The 19,494-nt window shown below is 46.8% G+C and overlaps 1 protein-coding gene across 3 annotated transcripts in view; it reads right to left on the bottom strand.

Annotated features, from left to right (window-relative positions):
- Positions 1–19,494, bottom strand: part of KMT2D (lysine methyltransferase 2D) — a 2,224,302-nt gene that overhangs the window by 221,621 nt on the left and 1,983,187 nt on the right. For all 3 annotated transcript variants that reach the window (XM_069653836.1, XM_069653837.1, XM_069653838.1), the window contains 2 exons: positions 14,082–15,252; positions 13,464–13,600 (listed from right to left, as the gene is read on the bottom strand). In XM_069653836.1, the coding sequence (XP_069509937.1) occupies positions 13,464–13,600; positions 14,082–15,252 (1,308 nt within the window). The remainder of the gene's footprint in view (positions 1–13,463; positions 13,601–14,081; positions 15,253–19,494) is intronic.

The raw sequence follows: 19,494 nt of genomic DNA, 5'->3' as shown, positions 1-19,494 counted from the left end.
GGTCCTAACATAAAAGAAGTTCCTTTGCAATGTTGGCCATAAGCTCAGGCCAATGTGGTGGGCCAACAGCATCAGCCTGCAGTAGTTTAGGCGAGACCCTTTCTAGGCGAGCAGGGATTTTCAGAGAGATGGACATTTCATGCCTTACCACGAGTAAGACATCTGCAGTTGGATCTAGCATCATGCATTCCGTGGTGCTAGTTAAGGGTGCTTGGGCTGCTGGACTGCACTTCACCAGTAAGGTCACCCTGTCCTGGGTTGAACATCCTGCTTCTTGAAGGGAGGGCATAACAGGGTCTTCAGAGGAGGACATTTTTAACATAGGAAAGTTAGACTGATTATTAAGCACGCTCGTCTCCTGCGCTCACTGAGCACTAAGACCTCCGATACCCGGACTCTGTTTATGCCTGGTGATGAGGCCATAGAGACCACTGGAGCTCCCAAGTCCAACGTTGTAATGTGGTTAACTCGCCTCTTCTTAAATGACATCCTAGTGTTCATTTAGATGCCAGATGCGCACTTGATTCTCATCATCTTAAGTTCGGATTGTGATAATACACATATAGACAGTCCTAATGCAACCCTCCTTTGTGGAGGTATTATGTATTATGGAGGTATTATGAATTGTAGAGGTATTATGGTCCTAAAGGAGAAATCCGCTTAGGGTTCTTACCACAGCAAGACACCGTTCAGTGCGGGCCACATCGGGACATCACGAGCACCCCACGAAGAAATGCCCTGCTCCGCAGCGCTCCTTCCTGACGGGTGCCTAGCTGGGCTGGGCTGTATGAAGGGCGGCGGGACACCACGATGACGAACCGTTTCCACTTACTAGAGAAGCAGTAACAAGTGTTCCGTTTCCTTGCCTCTCTGAGAATGTCCATGCATCTCTAAGGGAGCTGCAAATGTCCAAATTCTATGACCTCAGGAGCCAGGCTGCCAAGTTCAGGGTCTGTGGGCATGGATGCAGCGTTTTGCCCCTGTCTTGTGACAACATGTTGTACGGGCAGGGTAGTTTCACTAGAGGAGACAGTGACATCTCCATCAGATGAGCAAACCAGGGTTGGCGGGCCCACATGGGGGCCACCAGTATCATGGTAACTGGTTTCTGGTGCATCTTGTACACTATCTTGTTGAGAAGGGGAGTCGGGGGAGAGGGGGGGGGGCAGGCGTAGACAAATTTCCCTGACCATCTTATCCAGAGACAGTTCCCCTTGGAACAGTTCTGGGGGTACCTGGAGGCGTAATCTTGGCATTGGGTGTTCTCCAGAGTTGCGAACAGGTCGAACTCTGGGAAGCCCCATTCTGCAAAAATGTTCGAGACCATGTCTTCATGCAATCGCCATTCGTACTCTGCGGGCAGAGGGAAGTCTCTGCTGAGTCTGTCTGCCAGAAGATTGAGTTCCCCTGGTACATGTTGAGATAACAGGAACATGTGTTTGAGAACCCACTTCCAGATGTTCTGGGACAGCTTGGACAGTCCTGGAGAGCGACTTCCCCCTTGCTTGTTCAGGTAGTACTTGGCTGTGGTGCTGTCTGTAAGGATCAACACTGTTTTCCTTTGTAGGTGTGTCTGGAAGGCCTTGAGTGCTTTGAAGACCGCCAACAATTCCAGCAGGTTTATGTGTTTGGACGCCACACTTTGAGTCCAAACTCTGTGTGCAGTGTGATGGGATAGGTGAGCCCACCATCCTGTGAGGGATGCGTCTGTGGTTAGAGTGGCATCCACTGCGGGGGTGGCGGAGGATTTCCCCAACACCAGGTTTTCCCTCGACCACCACCGCAGCGAGAGAAGCAAGGCTTGTGAGACAACCACTAGATCGTCCCATTGTCCGCTGGCCTGACACCACTGGCTGTTGAGCTACTCTTGCATTGGGCGCATGCACAGGCACGCGTGAGGGACCAAATAAATACATGATGCCATCATTCCTTTGCGTACCGTCACCTGTCGACCGGCTACATATTGAGGGATCTGAAACAGCATGTTTTGGACCCTCTCGTTGGAGGGGGAAGACGAGGCCGTCCCTTGTTCGAATTAGAGCCCCTAGGAATTGCTTGACTTGGCTGGGGTCTAGACTGGACGACTTCTAGTTGATGGAGAAGCCCAGGTGGAAAAAGAGGTCTACAGTCTATTGGGCATTTGAGAAGCATGTTTCGTAAGAATCCCCTGTTATGAGCCAGTCGTCGAGTATGGATAGATCGGAATGGACAACTAGTGCAGGTGTGTGGCTGCCACTGCCAGTACCTTCGTGAATAACCGTGGTGCTGAGGCTATGCCGAAGGGTAGCACTTTGAAATTATAGTGTTTGCCTTCGATCATTAACCTGAGGTATTTCCTGTGCGCTGGCAACATTGAAATATGAAAGTATGCATCTTTCATGTCCAGTGTTGCCATGTAATCCCCCTGTGTGAGCAGGGGGATTACCTCCTGCAAAGTCACCATACGAAATTTTTGAGGTTTTACAAATTTGTTCGCCGGGCGCAGATCTAATACAGGGCACATGGTTAAATCCTTTTTGGGTACAAGGAAGTACACTGAATAAATACCCTCCTTTACCTGTGATAGAGGCATGACCTCTATGGCTCCTTTTTCCAGCAGCAGTTCGACTTCCTGAAGAAGGATGGAGGGGTGTTCTGGTGATAGACGTCTTCCCCTTGGGGGTCTGAATGTTGGGGCCCGACTGAATTCGATGCAGTAACCGTGGGCTATTGTTGACAGTAGCCAACGGTCTGTGGTAATTCTCTCCCATGCTTGCAGAAATGATGTTAACCGGACCCAGACCGGAGATGCATGGGAGGGGACCCGAACTTTCGGGTCATTTGGTGGTGGTAGCCGGGTAGCCTCTGGGAGTAGGGCCCCTATGTCTCCCCTTGCCACGACGTTGTCCTCTTTGAGCATACTGTCCACTGGTTCCCTGAGGGGAGGACCACGAAAAAAGCGCCTGCTGCCATAACCTCGCTTATTAGGAGGTCTCGTGATTTGGTCAAGGGCTTTTAATGCTTTGTGTTCCTTCTTAGCTGTTTCCAGTGCGTCATCAACCGCCTTACCAAACACATTTGAGTCTTCAAGGGGTTTGTTGATGAGGGACGCCTGAGTTTCTGACTCAAGCATGTCGCTTAAGAAGTACGCCCTGGACTAGGGAACGGCCAGCCGTTTCCACGGCATCTAAGGTGTTCTTGATGATACTTTGGTTTACCTGAGTACCTTCTGTCACAGTGGCTAATAAGCGGGTTCGCAAAGGCTCAGGGACTTCTTGTAGGCCTTCGCGCAACAGTCCCCATTGGGCATCGGCGTAGCTAGCCAACAAAGTTGTATTGTTGGCAATACGCGTGGTAAAAGCTGCTGAGGATGTAATCCTCTTCCCTAAGGCATAAAGCTTCTTCCCCTCTTTGTCCGGCGGTGCTTCGCTAGTAGATAGTGGAACCCCCCGCCCTTTTCCTCGTGGTGGTTACTACCAGGGAATCTAGTAGGGAATGACCCCTAATATATAAGGGATCAGAAGGTGAGAGGTTAAAAAGCTTCTCGATTCTTGGATTGATACCTCTAACTAATGCAGGTGTAGATAAAGAGGTAACGAGGCGTCTCTTGATTGAGGATAAGGCTTGGCTAGCAGGCCATAATTCTTTCAAAAAAATCTACTTCTAGGGTAGTCTCCCCCGTATCAATTTGAAAACGTGCTGCCGCCTTGCGTAGCATTGCATTGAATGTGGGTTGATCATCCACAGGCAAAGGTTCTCTGACCGGCGTGGTCTGAGGAGAGGACAGATCTAAAACATCAGGGTCTGTCTGACTGCCAGGGCTGTGGTTCACATATGTCTGGGTCTTCCTCAAAGTCCCTTACATGGTCTTGTAGATCTTCAGTATTAAGGAATTCTTCCTCTTCCTGAAAGTGTGGATCCTCTTCAGTGAGGTCATATGTATATATTTCTTCCTCAAGTGGGTCAACAAGTCTTGGCAATTTGGCCCTAGGGTCTTCAGGGAGCACCTCCCTTGGCCTTTTAGGTGAAATGTGTTCAGAAGTGGACACAAACCTATCTAGCCTGTCCATACAAGATTCAAATCTTTCCCTAGTCCACTGGCGGAAAGGCTTGCTCCTCCGCCTCTAGGCGTCGAGATCTCTCTCATAGCGTGGAGGATATACCCCCGTCGCCCTCTGAGAAACCTTCTCGTGGGCCCGGCGCTGAGGACCTATCTCTGGGTTTTCCCTTTGATGTGGGGGGAGGTTCCGGCGTACCCTCTGTAGATTTCAGCGTCTCCCTGACCCTCTGAGCGGGCTTTGGTGACTCCTTCACCACCCGTTTCTGCGAGTCTTTGGAGACTATTCTAGCTATGGTTTCCACAACTAGCTTCTCCGTCGAGGGCTGGTCGTGAATAGTTTTTGGCGGAGCTGGAACCTTACCGTCGACGGACGCCCTCTTCTGAGGCGTTTCGACTGATGGTTTGGTGGGAGCACCCTAAATTGAAGACGGCCCAGTCGCTAGGTGCGCATGCGGCTGCGGGGAGGGCTGCCGGCCCTTACGGTCAGCGGAGGCAGCCGGTTGATTCTGCGTCTCCGTTGGCGTTGAGGCCTTCTTCGAGTTACTCTACGAATGGCTGTGGGTTGTGTGTTTAGTGACTTTTTCATGTGCGTAAGCGGGGTGTACATCCCCATAAGTAGGGCCGGAGCCGAGCTTTTCGGGGACAGACTCGATGGAGCACTCCAATGAGAGGCCACAACCTCCGTTCCGGAGGTAGCGTTATCACCATCCCCCTCGTCACACTCGGAGGCGGCGGGTGAGGTATCAGCCTTCGATATGCCATAGGCTGCCCACCTTTTGACCCTGCGTTCCTTCAACGTTTTTGGGCGAAGGAGTTTACAGACCGCACACCCCCATTGTAGTCGAGGGGTGTCCACCGCTTATGCTCGTCTTTCCACAGAAATTTGTCGTTACAAAGTGGGCAAAATCTAAAAGGAGTCTTCTCCATAGCTGTGGACGCAACCAGTAATAACAAACCGGAAGGAAAGGGGGGGAGGCATTGTAGAAGAAACAGAAATGTCCACACCAACCCCCACTCTCCCTATGTAGGCCGGCGAGACCGGGACACGTGTTCGGCAGTGCCGCTAGGATCCCTTCCGTCGAAACCACCGCCGTCGAAGATCTTGACTCGGCAGGGAAGATGAATGGCTGTCGAAAGAGGGCTGGAGGTGGTATAAGTTAATAATAACTGACAAAATCAACCAAGGGTCGAGTAAATGGTAAATGGAAATGTCTCTTACGAGCTCCGCCTAAGGCGACCAGTATTCTGGGTGGAAAAAAACAATCTGAGGGACCTCGACGCGTGAGTGATTTTGGATACAATACACGTCACTAAAGGGATAGTATTACAGACACGCCTATGTCGAAGTCTCCTTTTCGACTTTCGACAAGCAAGATGCAATACTCTGCAGTGACCACTGGATGTCGGACTACGCACAGCATGTGATTCTAAGCAGATTAACAAACATCAGAAATTACAGTTACTCTTATACAGTGCAAATAGTTTGAGTTCACCAGAGGAGCCAATTCAATGCAACAGGTTAGGCCAAAGTCAATGGGCCAAAGTCTTGTATAGGATAAAGCAGTTCTGGTAGTTAAACGGAAAAGTCTTTGCCAAAGTTCTCAGAAGTAGTTCGTAAAAGAAAGAATATGTTGGGTCACAAGCTGACTAGACCTGCAAGTTGCAAAGGTTCCAAGCACTTTCGCAGTGAGAGTTAAGTTCTCTCGGTCAGGTTTTCACAGTACCTTACAATGAAGAAAAAGATGCAGCTGAAGACTTCTGTCCCTGGCAGTTCCTGCAGATCTCGCTGTTCCCGAGCCACAGTCGTGGGGACAAGAGGGAGGATGTTGGGGAACTCCTGCACCGAGACTGGTTGCAAAGCTGGCAAATAGCAAATCTTCAATTCCGGTAGCTGTAGTCAAGCACACAAACTGGTGTCCCTCTCTCTGGTTATTCGGTTTCCTGCAGCACTCTGAGGAAAATACACCCAGTTCCGAGAATGGTATCCAGGTGGCTTACGGTTCGAGTTGATTGGTCCCATCAACTCAAACGGAGAAGTCGTCCTTGCAGGGCTTCTCTGTCAAGATGAACTTGGTGATTCAGACCTGCAGCAGGGCTTCACCGGGCAAACCAACGGTCCAGGAGTTGCAGAAGCTGTCCTCTTCAAGCTCGTCTTCGGTTCTTTCGTTCCAGTGGTCGACTCTGCTTTCCAAGCCAAGAGACTCGCCTTTTATCCAGTTTCCTCCCATTCATTCCAGCCTAGCTGCCACTCACCCAGCAGGGTTGCTGTCCTTTCCGGACAGTCAGCCAGCCAATCACGCCAGAGTGCTTGTGGGTCCCCTAGGAGACTAAGCACAGGGAGTTTCAGACACCTCCCTCACTTCCTGCCCACCCCAGAAACTCAGGCGCCAGAGGCGGTCGTCAGCCCTGAAGCCTGCCAAAAGCGAACAAACAAAGGGAGCAAACATGGTTGGCGTGCAGAGACAAACTCTAGAAGGACCTTTCCAAAAAGAAATGGTGAAAAAAGAAGACCGGGACCTGCTTAAGCAAAGGGGGCTCAGACCCCATCTTGAAAAACATGGCTCCCGCGATTTAATGACACTGGTGTTTGTAGTCGGGAAAAATCATGGTAGTTCGCTGTAAAACCACTGCCAACAGCCATTTCGAGAGGAAAGAGTAGCATTTGACTGCTACATGAGTTTGTAGACAAAAGGGGATACTAGGTAACCCCTCCAGCACTCTATAGTAAGATTGGGTGTGCTTGGTCTAGGAATTTGAAAACACTAATTAAGTCACTTTCACTTTAATTTCTCTGGGAAACAGTAGTTTATCCCAGAGAAGGTACTTAAACCTTGGGAAAGTCTGGAAAGGCTTCCCTGTGTCACTGCACTGAGTGTGCTGTGTGACACACAAGAAAATATTATGCCTATGTAGTTGTCTAAAACTCCATAACCAAAGAAAACACAAGAGTAAAACACATTCAAAAATATATGAGAGAGTGGGAAAAAAGGCTCACACTCTCCAGGTAAAAAAAAAAAATCAAGTCCTCAAAATCCAGCAAAGTTGCTGGGCGTTTCTAATGTGAAGGGGAATTAGCACATTTATGAGAATTCTTCCTAACAATATTTAAGATCGGTTTTATGCTTTAGCATAAAAGGCTGACCCGTTTAGCAAGTACAACATTCAAGTCCCATCCGGAGTCGGATTAGAAATTGGGGGGGTCTGATATTTTAACCCCTACCATGAAGGCTTCAATTACTGGAACCTGCCACCAAGATACTTTACTCTGAGAGGTGGTGTATACAGAGAATGTTGCTAAATGAACTCTAAGGGAGTTAAAGACTAACAAGTAAAGCAGGTAAAGAACTATGCGAGAGGGAGAGCAGTCAATAGGATTGATGCTGCGCGTTCTGCATCAAATGACAAAATAGCAGTGTCTGGTGCTGGGTTCGCGTGTCTCTTTTAGGATGGCCATACATCTTTGTGGCAAGTTGCCAAACTGCCAAGTTCAGAGTTCGTGGACATGGATGAATTATTGTTCACTGATGCTGGGACAGCATGTTCTAAGGTGATGGAAGTTTGACTGGTGTGCAAAGAGACATATTGAGCAGGTGTGAAAACCATGGTTGACATGACCACATTGTTGCTATTAGAAAAAATGTGACTTGTCCCTGGTGCATCTTGTGGACTATATTTCAGAAGTGGTGTCGGAGGGGAAGGGCATATGCAAATCTCCCTGACCAGTTAATCCACAGAGCGTTCCCTGTGGACCCCGGTTTGGAATACCTGGATGCTTTGTCTGGCCATTGTGCGGTCTTTCGAGTTGCAAAGAGCTATGTTTGGCTGACCACAGTTTGTGAAAACATTGCACAGGATATCTCTGTGTTTATGTTCATTAGGTTTATATAGCACTTTAATCCAAAGCGCTTTACAATATAACAAAATACAAGAATAATGAAAGAAGCATATTCACAATCATGAGACAAACCAATGAAACAATATGTGGAACAATTTACCTAGATGGAAGAAGGTGAGTGGAAGGGTTGGGAGTAAGGGACAAGAGGAGGTAGTCAAGAGAAAATATGAAATTTCAAATTTCAAGGGGGATAGAAGGAGAGAAAAGGGAAGGCGAGGGAAGGGAAGGAAGGTGGGTTGGAGGGAGAGTAGGGAAGTAGGAGAGGAGTGAACGTAGGGAAGGAGGCCAGGCGGGAGTGGAGAAGAAGAGATTTCAGGGAGGTGCGGAAGGAGGAGTAGGTGGGGATGGAGCAGATAGAGAGTTAAAGAGTTCCAATGTAAGGGGGGGGTCAAGAGCTGAAAGGAACGGAAGCGTGAAGAGGCACATGGGGATGGGGGGACAGTGAGTAAGAAGAGATCAGCAGAGCAGAGGGAACAGGAGGGAGTGTAAAATGAGAGGAGAGAAGATAGGGGGGCAATGTCATGGAGATATTTGAAAACCAGACAGAGGAATTGGAATTTAAGTTGGGAGTGAAAGGGAAGCCAGCCAAGGTAAGACAGCGAGGAGGAAATGGAGTCGCAAGGAGACAAAGGGTACGGATAGAGCACTGGAAGAAGGATTTAAGGGGGGGCTAGGTGAGAGGCAGGGAGTCCAAAAAGAAGAGAAGAGCAATAGAAGAGACGAGAGAAGATGGAGGAGATTAAGAGTTTCATATTTATGGCAAATCTTCCTGACCTGGGTCAACCACAGAACATTTTGCTTGGACTTGGTAATTACTTTACATTGTTACTAGGTGAGTGGGAATCTTTCCCCCCCCCTCTCACCTAGTCTTTTACTCTTTTTATGGGTGACCTTTGTATGTCTCTCCATAGTGTATGATTGGAGTTATAGCTTCCTATAACTTTGGACTGACTAACATACTACAGCAGCACACATTTTAAATGTGGTGGCTCCCCTTTCAATTCTCTTATTTCTTGGGTGAACTACTGCTCCCAATAAGTAACGGGGGATTTCCACCCCTTTACATTCATTTTAGTGAGCCAGCAGACCCCCACCTTAGGTGGAGTGCTGGAGGGACCACAATGTCCCTTGTCTTACTTACCTGGTAACATTTTTGTTACAATTGCAAGTTTACTTGAATGGCTGGTGGCAGTGAGTTTACCTTAGTGACTTTTTATTCTTATTACTCGCAGGCTGTTTAATCAGCCTTGGCAATGCACAGAAAGGAAACCATTCTGCTAGAATGGTGGGCTCCTTTTTTCGCAATTTCTCATTTGCTTATTGTTTGAGGTCTTCCACTGCCATTCTAGGCGGGAACGACAGGTTGAGGTTTTGTCTTAGGTGGGAATCCTTTGTAGTCCCATCAGAGGCTCTAGAGTGACTGAGAAGGCAGGAGTCCAAAATCCTGTAGCCATTCGCCTTACACCTTGCCTAAAAGGAACCCGTTCCCAATGGGGGATGTGGGGGGGCTGGCTGACCTGATTGGAAAGCCAGACCGCCCGCCCCTTTCTGTAAACTGCAGGGAGAATTTGCAGAGGTTGTGTGCTGTAATTCCTGTTAAAAACTCTGATCCTGGAAGCTGCTGACAAGTCGACCACTGGAGCTGAATCCGAAGACAATCAAGAAAAGACATTTGTAGCTATTTCCAGCAACCAGAGAGCCTGCCGAGTAAGCGGAGCCTGATGCAACCCTTCCATACAATCGACCTTGAGGTCCCGAATGCAACGACTCCTAACAGAGGTTGGTGAGATCCACTAGTCTCAAGAAGACATGTATTTTGAGCCATCCGCAAAATGTGCTGGGACCTTGCTGAGCTGCAAACCGCCAATACCCTGGGGTCTCGAGCCAGTGTGCAGTGCATGGTCTTCCGAGGTCTGATTAAGTCTGAAACTTTGCTAGACTGCTGCTGGACCTCCAGAGACATAATTCAAATCCCTGAAGTCCCTTCACCAGAGTGCAGGACCGAGGCAAAAGAATCCGACTGGCGATATTCAGTAAACAGCTGGCTCCTGTAAAAGGTCGCAAAATCTACAGAGCCTTAAGAATCCATGAAGAAACCATTGCTGGAAGCCTCCTACTCCGACTGCTGCAAGTTCCCATCCAGTGTCCAGTTCTATTGTCTCCAGACCAAGAATCCAGGGGCCGGGTCCTGTGCTGCTGCATCCTGACGGCATCCATTCAGCAGCTCTTTTCTCCTAAGGTATTTATTGGGTTGGCTTGGGTAATACTTACCTTAGGTCTTGTGTGAATCTTGCGAGTCTGAGTGGGTGATTTGTTTGGCTGAACTCCCAACCACACGACTTGCCCAGGCCTAATGCTGGAATGCATATAGGGAGTCTTCTGTGAAGTCCCTAAACACTTGCAAGTGACTACTTGTTTAAGAAGATCTCCTATGGAACTCTGCTTTCCTGCAACTGCACCCCAGCCTGCCTAGAGCTGGCTCTGAGACCACTAGAGTCCCTCTTCTGCCTCCGAGAAAACTCATGGTATAGAGTAGGGAAGGACTTTATAAGATGAGGATTCTGTCCTGAAAAGTATAACAAGTATATACGTACTTACTTGCTAAAGAAAATATTGTGGTAACTATATCTCTGTAATCGAGTATGCTACAAAGTGTCCATATACGTTTTATACTTACCTTTGACTTGCATGCTGCCCCCCTTAAAAGCTATATTAATTGCTTTGGCTGGTTTTGCCACCCCCCTTCTGAAAAGTAATAAGTATTGGTACTGTTTTATTATTCTTAACTGAATGAGTGTAAAAGCTTATCAATAGCGTTTACCTATCTTGAATAACAGACTGTCATTCTTGAAGCATACCATTGAGTTTTGCTTTCCCTGATCTGCCTAGTGCATTTCTAAAACAGTTAATACTGGTCTTTGAGTTGCTTGTAGACCCCCATTAAAGTATATGGCTATTCACTTACTTTGTACAGCTACTGCTCTTCTCAACTTGTAACATTGGGATTTGCTTTCCCTGAATTGCTTAGAAATTCAGTGCAGTCTAAAATAGTTATTGAGTGTTCATACATCTCACTGAGTAGCTTAAGGCCCATTCAGAAAGTATATCAGTTACTTTACTAGCTCTGAACTATGTTCTACAAAGAATTAAGCGTTACAAGGTGTATACTTGTAACAGTTGATTTATTAAGTGATTTCTGTAACTGAGTGTCACTGCATGACTGACAAGGTATACTACCGTTGAATTACTGATTGTATTCTAAAAGTACATATAACCTGGTTTTTACCTCGCCCCACTACCGCCCAGAATAGCTGACTGCCATTCTGAATGTGTTGTAGGTTTGACTCACCTTGACTGCCGATTGTAATCTAAATAAGGTTATACTTTGGGTTGTAACCATACGTATTGAGCTGGTTTTTATAATTGTGTTTACATGAGATGTAATAGTAATTGCATCCCCAAGATTTATCTTGGCCTACTTGCATTTATATAAACCCTTTATTTTTACAATACATAGTGTTTCTTTGGACAATATGTATGCTACAATTTCTTTGTACCAAGCTGCAGCCCTCTCTCGCTCCTAAAACAGGCCTGGCTGGCGTCTACGCTACCTAATGTTCTCAGGTGGTACAGCCGTATACTAAGTGGATTTATGTACTTCCTCAGATGTATGGTTTTATTAAGCCCTTAGATCAACTTTAGAAAAACTGTCCCAACACCCTTATATTCAGAATGTGGGCTGGGAGCGACCCAGCCCTTCAATAAGGACACAAGTGTTAGGTAAGATTTTCATATCTATGATTCATCTTCCTGACCTTTGTCAACCCCAGAACTTGTCGCTTTGACTAGGTAATTATTTTATCTTGTCCATAGGTGAATCTTTTTCCTCTCTCACCTAGTATTTTACTCTTTTTATGGGTGACCTTTTTATTTGTATTTGTATTTATTATTGTTTTATATAGCGCCTTAATCCAAGGCGCTTTACAGTTAACAACAAAACACATCAAACATATTTATGTCTCTCCATAGTGTATGGTTGAAGCTAGTTGCCTACAACTGTTGGTCTTAGGCTATGTTGCCACTATGGACTCCCCAGTTAATTACCCTTTCATGTACTTGGGGTGAACTACAGTTCCCAAGTAATAGAGAGGGTTTTTCATCCCCCTTTACATTTTATATAGTGAGTCAGCCCTTCCGCCCCTTTCTGTAAGAAGCAGGGAGAGATTGCAGAAGTTGTGCTGTAGTTTCTGTTAAATACTCCAAACTTGGAAGCTGATGACAAGTCAACCAGGTTAGGTTAAATTTTCATAGAAATGGTAAATCGTCCTGACCTGTGTCAACCCCAGAACTGTTTGCTTTACTGGTGGGATATTTTTCCTTATATCTCTGAGTGGGAACCTTTTCCCACAACCACAGAATCTTTTACTCTTTTTATGGTTGTCAATTTTTAGACTCTCCATAGTGTCCTTTTTAAAGTTATCCTCGTACAAAGTTTTGGCAATAAGTGCCTGTTAATGGGTTGCCCTAGGGGCTCCCCTTTTAAACTTTCTCTGGCTAACCTTGAGAGAACTACAGTTCCCAAGGGTAGAAAGGATATTTGAATCCCTTCTACATTTTATTTGGTGAAACCAGCACACCCCACCTTATGTGGAGGGCTGGGGAGATACAATGTATCCCCTGCCACACTAAAACTAACAATTCTGTTAGAGGGACAAGCTTACCTTCAAAAGCTGGTGGCAGTGATATCTTTTATTAATTTGGCGCACTTTTACCGCGGCTGTGTTCACAGCTGCAATAAAGGCACCTAAGGGTGCTCATTTTACCAAACTGGCCACCATCTTTTTTCACCATTTTAGTGTTTCTTGTCCAAATTACTTGGGGATCTAAGACTGAAAAAGGGGGGGGTCACACATGGCACTATTTGTATAACAATTCAGAAACTAAGTTAGGGGTTAGACAAAACCTAACTTTATTCAGAAAAACAAAAGAAACCCATGCAACAAATAAAAAGCCAGAGGAGCAGGTCACCTTTTGTTAGGGTGGAGGTATGAAGACTGATATCACAACATTTAGAAGGGAGCTTGATGGGGGAACTGTTCATTCACAGAGAACATAAATGGGCACTCCATTCTGATCAAGGAGAACAGCCCCCGATTATGCGCTAGCTAATCAAGCAGCATGAGCCTAGTTTTGTGTTCACTGATTTAATACAAGCCTGGTTCTCATTCAGTTAACTCAGTAAGCAAATATACCCGCTGCCTATAATCAGGAATCACTGAATGAACCCTCAACCAGACATGTTCATGCTCTCTTACCAAGCATACCAGCAGACACTCTGTCCTCCCTATTCATGTGGAATTGAGCATTTAGATGGTCTGTCTCATGACCTTCTTAAAAAGCCGATGTAAGCCATAATGTATAAAGAAGCCACCAGAGAAAAATACAGTGGCTCATAAAGCATTGAACAGAGACCTGCATCTCAAATCCATAATAAAGGTTTGGGCGCTACACAATCTCATTACTACTTACCGACTCAGCAATGCGCACCACAGCATGCAATGTGAGTCCGAAGAGATCTTCTCCCTTAAGATACTCTGGGAACAACCGCAGCATGTCCAACTCCCTCCTCATCCTTGCCACAGGCTCCACAATCTGATTCCAAACAGCTGAGCAAAAAAAAGAAAAAACAGAGCTGCTCAAAAGAACCGAGCCACAAATGGCGACAAAAACATCACCATCAACAAATTACAGAAATGTATACAGGCAGCAAAAGCAAGCCCCCTCTGCTACCTTCCCAAAAAACCAAGGTCAAGAATATTCAGCAACTTCAACAGCTGCCACCTGCACTGGTGGACCTCCAGTACCTCTTGGAAAAACAGTGATCGGCAACTTCCCACTTTTCGTTCCCCACTCAGGAACAAAACATATACAATGCCACATCTCTTCTGACAGCAACACCTTTGGCGCAGAGTGGTTATTGCTGCACTGACTTGGGCAACAGACAGACTATGGCAGGTTGACACTTCGGTAGTCATCCTGGCCAGGGAACTCTACTGCTCTTCCACTGCACTTTACCAAGCCTAAACCCATGCCCTCCATTTACAGTGCCCAGAGAAGTCCCCCAACTCCTTTTCTTTGGATATTCACCTTGTGCCGAAGAATCAGAGAGCACCACATCTTCATGCCCGTACTCCATCACCTGCACTGTGAACTCTGGCTGGCCATTGCTCTCACAGATGGAGCATCGGTAGCAGCATCGGCGGTTATTGTATCGCATGCTCCAATAGATCCGCGTTGCTTCATACCCCACTGGGTAAAGCGCAGTGACGCTGTGGAAATCTGCCAACTGATGGGGTAACAGCTGGCCTATGGCATGGAAGATGAGCCCGCCAACCCGGAACATGTGGATGCGTTCACCCCGCTGGATAATGCTGGCAATCTGGTTGACCTCGTCTCTCTCAATGTAGACACGGCGGAAGACAGCGAAGGAGCTCAGCTCAAGATCACATGGCCCTTTCAGCTTGTGCATGGGGCAGAGCATGGTCTTATCCTTGAAAAACATACACTTAGCACGGATGGCGCAGGCAAAATGGTAGACATTGGGGCAGCGGATGCGGTTGCAACTGTTGGTGGCGCCAGTCTTCTGACACACAGAGCACTTTGTGAGTAGTCCCCGGTGCAATGCTACCTCAACATTGATGAGCGCACCTCCCTGGGTCTCGTAAACTTCTGTGGACCACAAAGCACAGTTCAAGTGCACCCAGAGGTCGAGATCTAAGTTCAGAAGTCGGGCAGGACCATCTGTTGCGCCATCGCCTTCCTCATGGCAGAAGCAACACTTCCTAAGGTCTGTTGGGAGTGTCTCTGGCCTCAGTGTGGTGCCAAGCTTCTCAATAAACTCAGAGATCTCTTTATCACTGTCTCTCTTTGCACCACCCTTCTGGATGGTGATAAGAATACGCAGCCGCTTCCAGCGCAGCCCCTTCCACTTTTTGACTCGTGGGCGGGCTTCCTCGCTGTCCTCCGAGGGACGTGAGCGCTGTTTCACCTTCACAAGCTCCTTTAGTTCCTCAATGGATGGAGAGGGTGGAGCAGGGGATGGGGGACATGGGGATAGACGCACATGAGGTTTAGGCTCCATCTCTGGATTGACTTCAGTTTCTTGGTATTTAGGTTCACTGCTACTGGTAGGAGAGAGCGTAAATGGAGACAAAGGGGGAGAGGAATCCTCCGGCAAGGTAGGCAGTTGTCGCACATCCAGATTGGAGACTTTGTTGATATAACGATGATGAATAACTTTCTGTATTGCAGGTGATTCCTAAGGAGGTATAAAAAAAGAGAAACATGAAGGATTAAAGCAACCAGACATACAAATAAATCCACAATAACTTCATCCAAACTCATATGAGGGGCAACAATTAAAAAAGGTATCTAGGGGTGGATTTATTTATTGGCCATTTATATAGCGCCTATACACTTAACAAGCGTTTCAGGGAGGGTGAGTAGTTAAGCAAAATTGACATTCTTAATAGGCATTGGAACATTCAGAATGGGCAAGTACTATGCATTTAGAGGTACAAAATCGACTAGGAGGAATACAAACTGTTTACAATATATGACAATTATTGTACGTGCCAGACGGTTGTTTCAATAATGCAAGCGCTAGACATGAAGAAAGGAGAGAGTAAGACGAACAGAGCAAAGACAAACATACGTGCCTGACAGCGTTTCAGATCATGATAAGTGCATGAGACATGAAGTAGAAGAGGAGGGGTGGCAGGGAGAGGCACACTAGACACAAAAACGAAAATGGCTGTTCGCGCATTTCTGAGAATTTTCCTAATTCGCCCTACCCAAGAGACCCCCCAGCTCTTTTTGCTGGACTTTAGGACTTTTAATTTCTAACCCGGAGAGAGCGAGATCTTTTTCCCACTCATGTATTTTTCTGTGATTTGGACTCTGTTTCTTTTGACTTTGGAGTCTGACAAACTCCATAGGCATCATCTTTACATTGTGACACACAGCACCTTCTCTTAGATTTCCCAAAGGTTTAAATACCTTCTCTTGATGAAGCTACTGTTTCCAAGAGCAGTTTATTGAAATTGACTTTACTTACATTTTTGTAACATTTTTATGTTACACATCATGTAACATTTTTATGTTACCCTTTCTCCAATTAATGGATGGTGGCAGTGGTTTACATTTTACTACCATTGTGTGTTTTTACCGCAGGCTGCAATTGCAGCTGCAGTAAGACACCCATGGGTGACCATTGTGTCAAAATGGCTCCAGTCTTTTTTTGCCATTTCTTGTTGGAACGGTCCTTCTTGAGATTTACTCTGCACGCCAAACCAGGTTTGGTCCCTTTGTTTTGTCTATGGCGGTATTCACAAGTGAAGCTCGCCTTGACTCCAGTATGTCTGGCAGGGGCAGGAAGTGAGGGAGGTGCCCAAAACTCCCTGTGCTTAGTCTCCTTGGTTACAGGAATGCACCCAAGGGTGATTGGCTGGAGGACAGCCACCCTGCTGCGTGAGTGACAGCTGGGCTGGGAATGAATGGGAGAAACCTGCATAAAAGGCAAAGCTTTTTTCTTGAAATGCAGAGTCACCCACTGGATGAAGGAATCCGAAGAAGAACTTGGAAGGGGCGCCTGCTGCAACTCCTAGACTGTTGGTTTGCCCGGTGAAGCCCTGCTGCTGTGCTGAAGCTCCGAATTTGCCTCGACTAGAGAAGTCCTGCATATGACCATTTCTGCCCTTGGGTTGGTGGGACCAATCGACCCCAAGACGAGCTCCTCTGGAAATCCTCTCAGAGCTGGCTGTACTTTCTGTCCTGCTTCAGGAACCGAAGTGCCAGGGAGAGGAACACCAGAATCGAGTGTCTTTAAGTCAGACCCGAGCTCCAGGAGGATCCTCCGGACTCCCAAGAAGCAGGACTGACCAAGCCTGAGCCACCTCAACAGAGTGCTGGACCCCAGATGCGAGGAAAGTCTAAAGTGGGATCCGAGAACAGCAGTGTTGCCATTTGCTAGAGATGCGAGAAGCTGAAACTGCAAAGTTTGTCCATTCCTGCTGCTGACTTTACCATTGTAGTGCAGGAGTCCCCAGACGTCCTCCATCTTGTCCCCACGACTGAGGCACAGGAACAGCAGGAGCTGCAGACCTACACAGGAACAGAAGCCAGATGGAACCATGTCTTCTAACCAAAAGTACTGTTAAACTAAGGGGACTTAACTTTTTGTTGTGTAGCCTTGCTTGTTCTCAGTTGAGAACGGTCTTGGTTACTTTTGCAGAGTTGCCTGCAGCTTTGCCGTTCACAAGCCTCCCAGCGTGTAGCCCTACCGTGATTCTTTATTTCTACAAAGATTTCTAAAACATTGGGCAAGACTTTTACTTACCTGCAAGAAGTGCTTCAGTTCACCTAGACTTTTGCTCAATTAACATTTGCTGGCCTGGCTCACTGAAAGGCTCTTCTTACCTCTGACTTTGCGCTTTACCTTTTCTCCATGAAAGGGTTAATTTACTTTGCATTGGGGATTAAAAAAGTACTTACCTGCTTCAGAACATTTGTGTAACCTTTGTTGGATTCCCAAACCCTTTCCTTTGACACCAACTCAGTATTGATCTTAATGTACCAGTGATATATTAATGTCCACAGTGACCTAATTATTTAAGTCACCTCAGGGTGTAGGAAGCTCCTGTGTGCCATCCCAAATAGGTACTTGCTGACTTAGAGAAACTAAGAGTGTGTATTTTGAAGTGTATTTGTGTATTGCTTTTATATTTCTCCCTTCTGAAGGAGGCTTATTGAACGGACTGTTAAATTAATAATTGTTTAATCAAGAAACCTTGAGTGTAAGAGTTTATTTAAATACTTGTCACTGCGAATCTCTGTGTAAAATCCCTACAGCTCACATTGACCCCTCTCGAGATGAGCCTGGCTGCTCAGCCACACTACCAACCTGTGTAGTACAGACTTATACCAAAGATAGGGTTCCTATTGCTGGGAGGTCAAGGTTGCTGTAGTCTCCCAAAGGGTACTGCACACAATCTTGCCTAACAGTGGCTGCAGATGTAGAGGCACCTAAAGAACAAGTTAATCTCTTACCTGCTAATGTTCTTTCAATGGGATGGTCCGACGACGTATTCCATATCTATGACAGTAATCACCACAGCTGTGCTGCTTCGGAAAATCTTTCGGCGTCTGCGTCCTGCGTCGATACACCGTCCTCGAGGGCCTCCGTCGAGCCGACATCACCGGATGTTATAAGTAGGACGCACGATGCCCGTAGCCTCAGTTTTATTTTTTTCCCCCAGAACGTGTGGCACCAAACCACTGCCAGTATGACCACAGAAAGCCTTGCGGAAACGTAAGCCACAATCGCATAAGAAATTCTGTAGCGGGGCAGGCAGGGAGGGAGGGAGCGATATGGAATACGTCATCGGACCATCCCATCGAGAGAACGTTACCAGGTAAGAGTAACTTGTTCTTCGAGGGAATTGGGTCCTCCGACGTATTCCATATCTATGACAGACTCCCAAAGCAGTACCAACGTATGGAGGAGGGAAAAAGAATTTAGAATATAGAAATTTAGAAAGAATGCCCAATCAAAATGCAGAGTAAAGGACCGCCTTGCCAAAGGCCAGATCCTGCCCATGGATAGAATCTAGGGAGTAGTGCCGTACAAAAGTATGGACCGAAGCCCATGTGGCTGCTTCACAGATGTTACGAATAGGAACATCCCTCTGCAGGGCAGTAGAGGCAGCCATACCCCTAAGTAGATTGGGCCCGTAAGCCTACCGGAGGGTCCTTACCCGCCAGGCGGTAACATTCAGAAATTGCCAAGATAATCCATCTAGACAAAGTCTGCTTAGTCACAGCTTGTCCCAAAAGCCTTCCAGCGTAACCAATAAAGAGCTGATCGTCCACTCTGACCCGGGACATGCGTGAAATTTAGAAACTTAAAGCTCTCCTAGGATCCAACATATGGAGCCTCTCCTCTTCCTTACCAGGATGTGGAGGAGGATAAAATGCCGGAAGAACAACCTTCTGGCTTAAGTTAAATTCCGACACCACCTTCGGAAGAAAGGAAGGACGAACTCTGACAACCCTGTCCTTATGAAACACTGTGAAGGGTGGCTTAACAGAATGTGCCTGCAACTCACTCAGCGAGCGGAAGTGACCGCAACTAAAAATACAGGTTTAAGTGTTAACGGTCTCAAAGGACAAGAATGTAAAGGCTCAAACGGAGCACCCATAAGGAATTTCAGAACAAGGTTCAAATCCCAACCAGGCACCTGGAAAGGTGACGGCGGAAACACATTAGGGAGTCCTTTGAGAAACTGAGAAATTAAAGGAATTTTGAAATAGCAACACTCCTCAGACGAGCGCTTAAATATAGACATCGCCACCAGGTAACCTTTAACAGTACCCACTTGCACGAAAGCAAAAAAGACAGAACCACAGGAATGTCACATGAAAAAGGATCCACATTCTGAGACCTGCACCAGTCGCAGAACTTTCTCCAACGGCACAGGGACTTAGTCGCCGGCCATCTGGC

Source organism: Ambystoma mexicanum, chromosome 3q (genome assembly GCF_040938575.1).
Source record: "Ambystoma mexicanum isolate Mex_15411 chromosome 3q, UKY_AmexF1_1, whole genome shotgun sequence".
NCBI classification, from domain to species: Eukaryota; Metazoa; Chordata; class Amphibia; order Caudata; family Ambystomatidae; genus Ambystoma; species Ambystoma mexicanum.
This window is presented reverse-complemented; position numbering and strand designations above follow the sequence as displayed.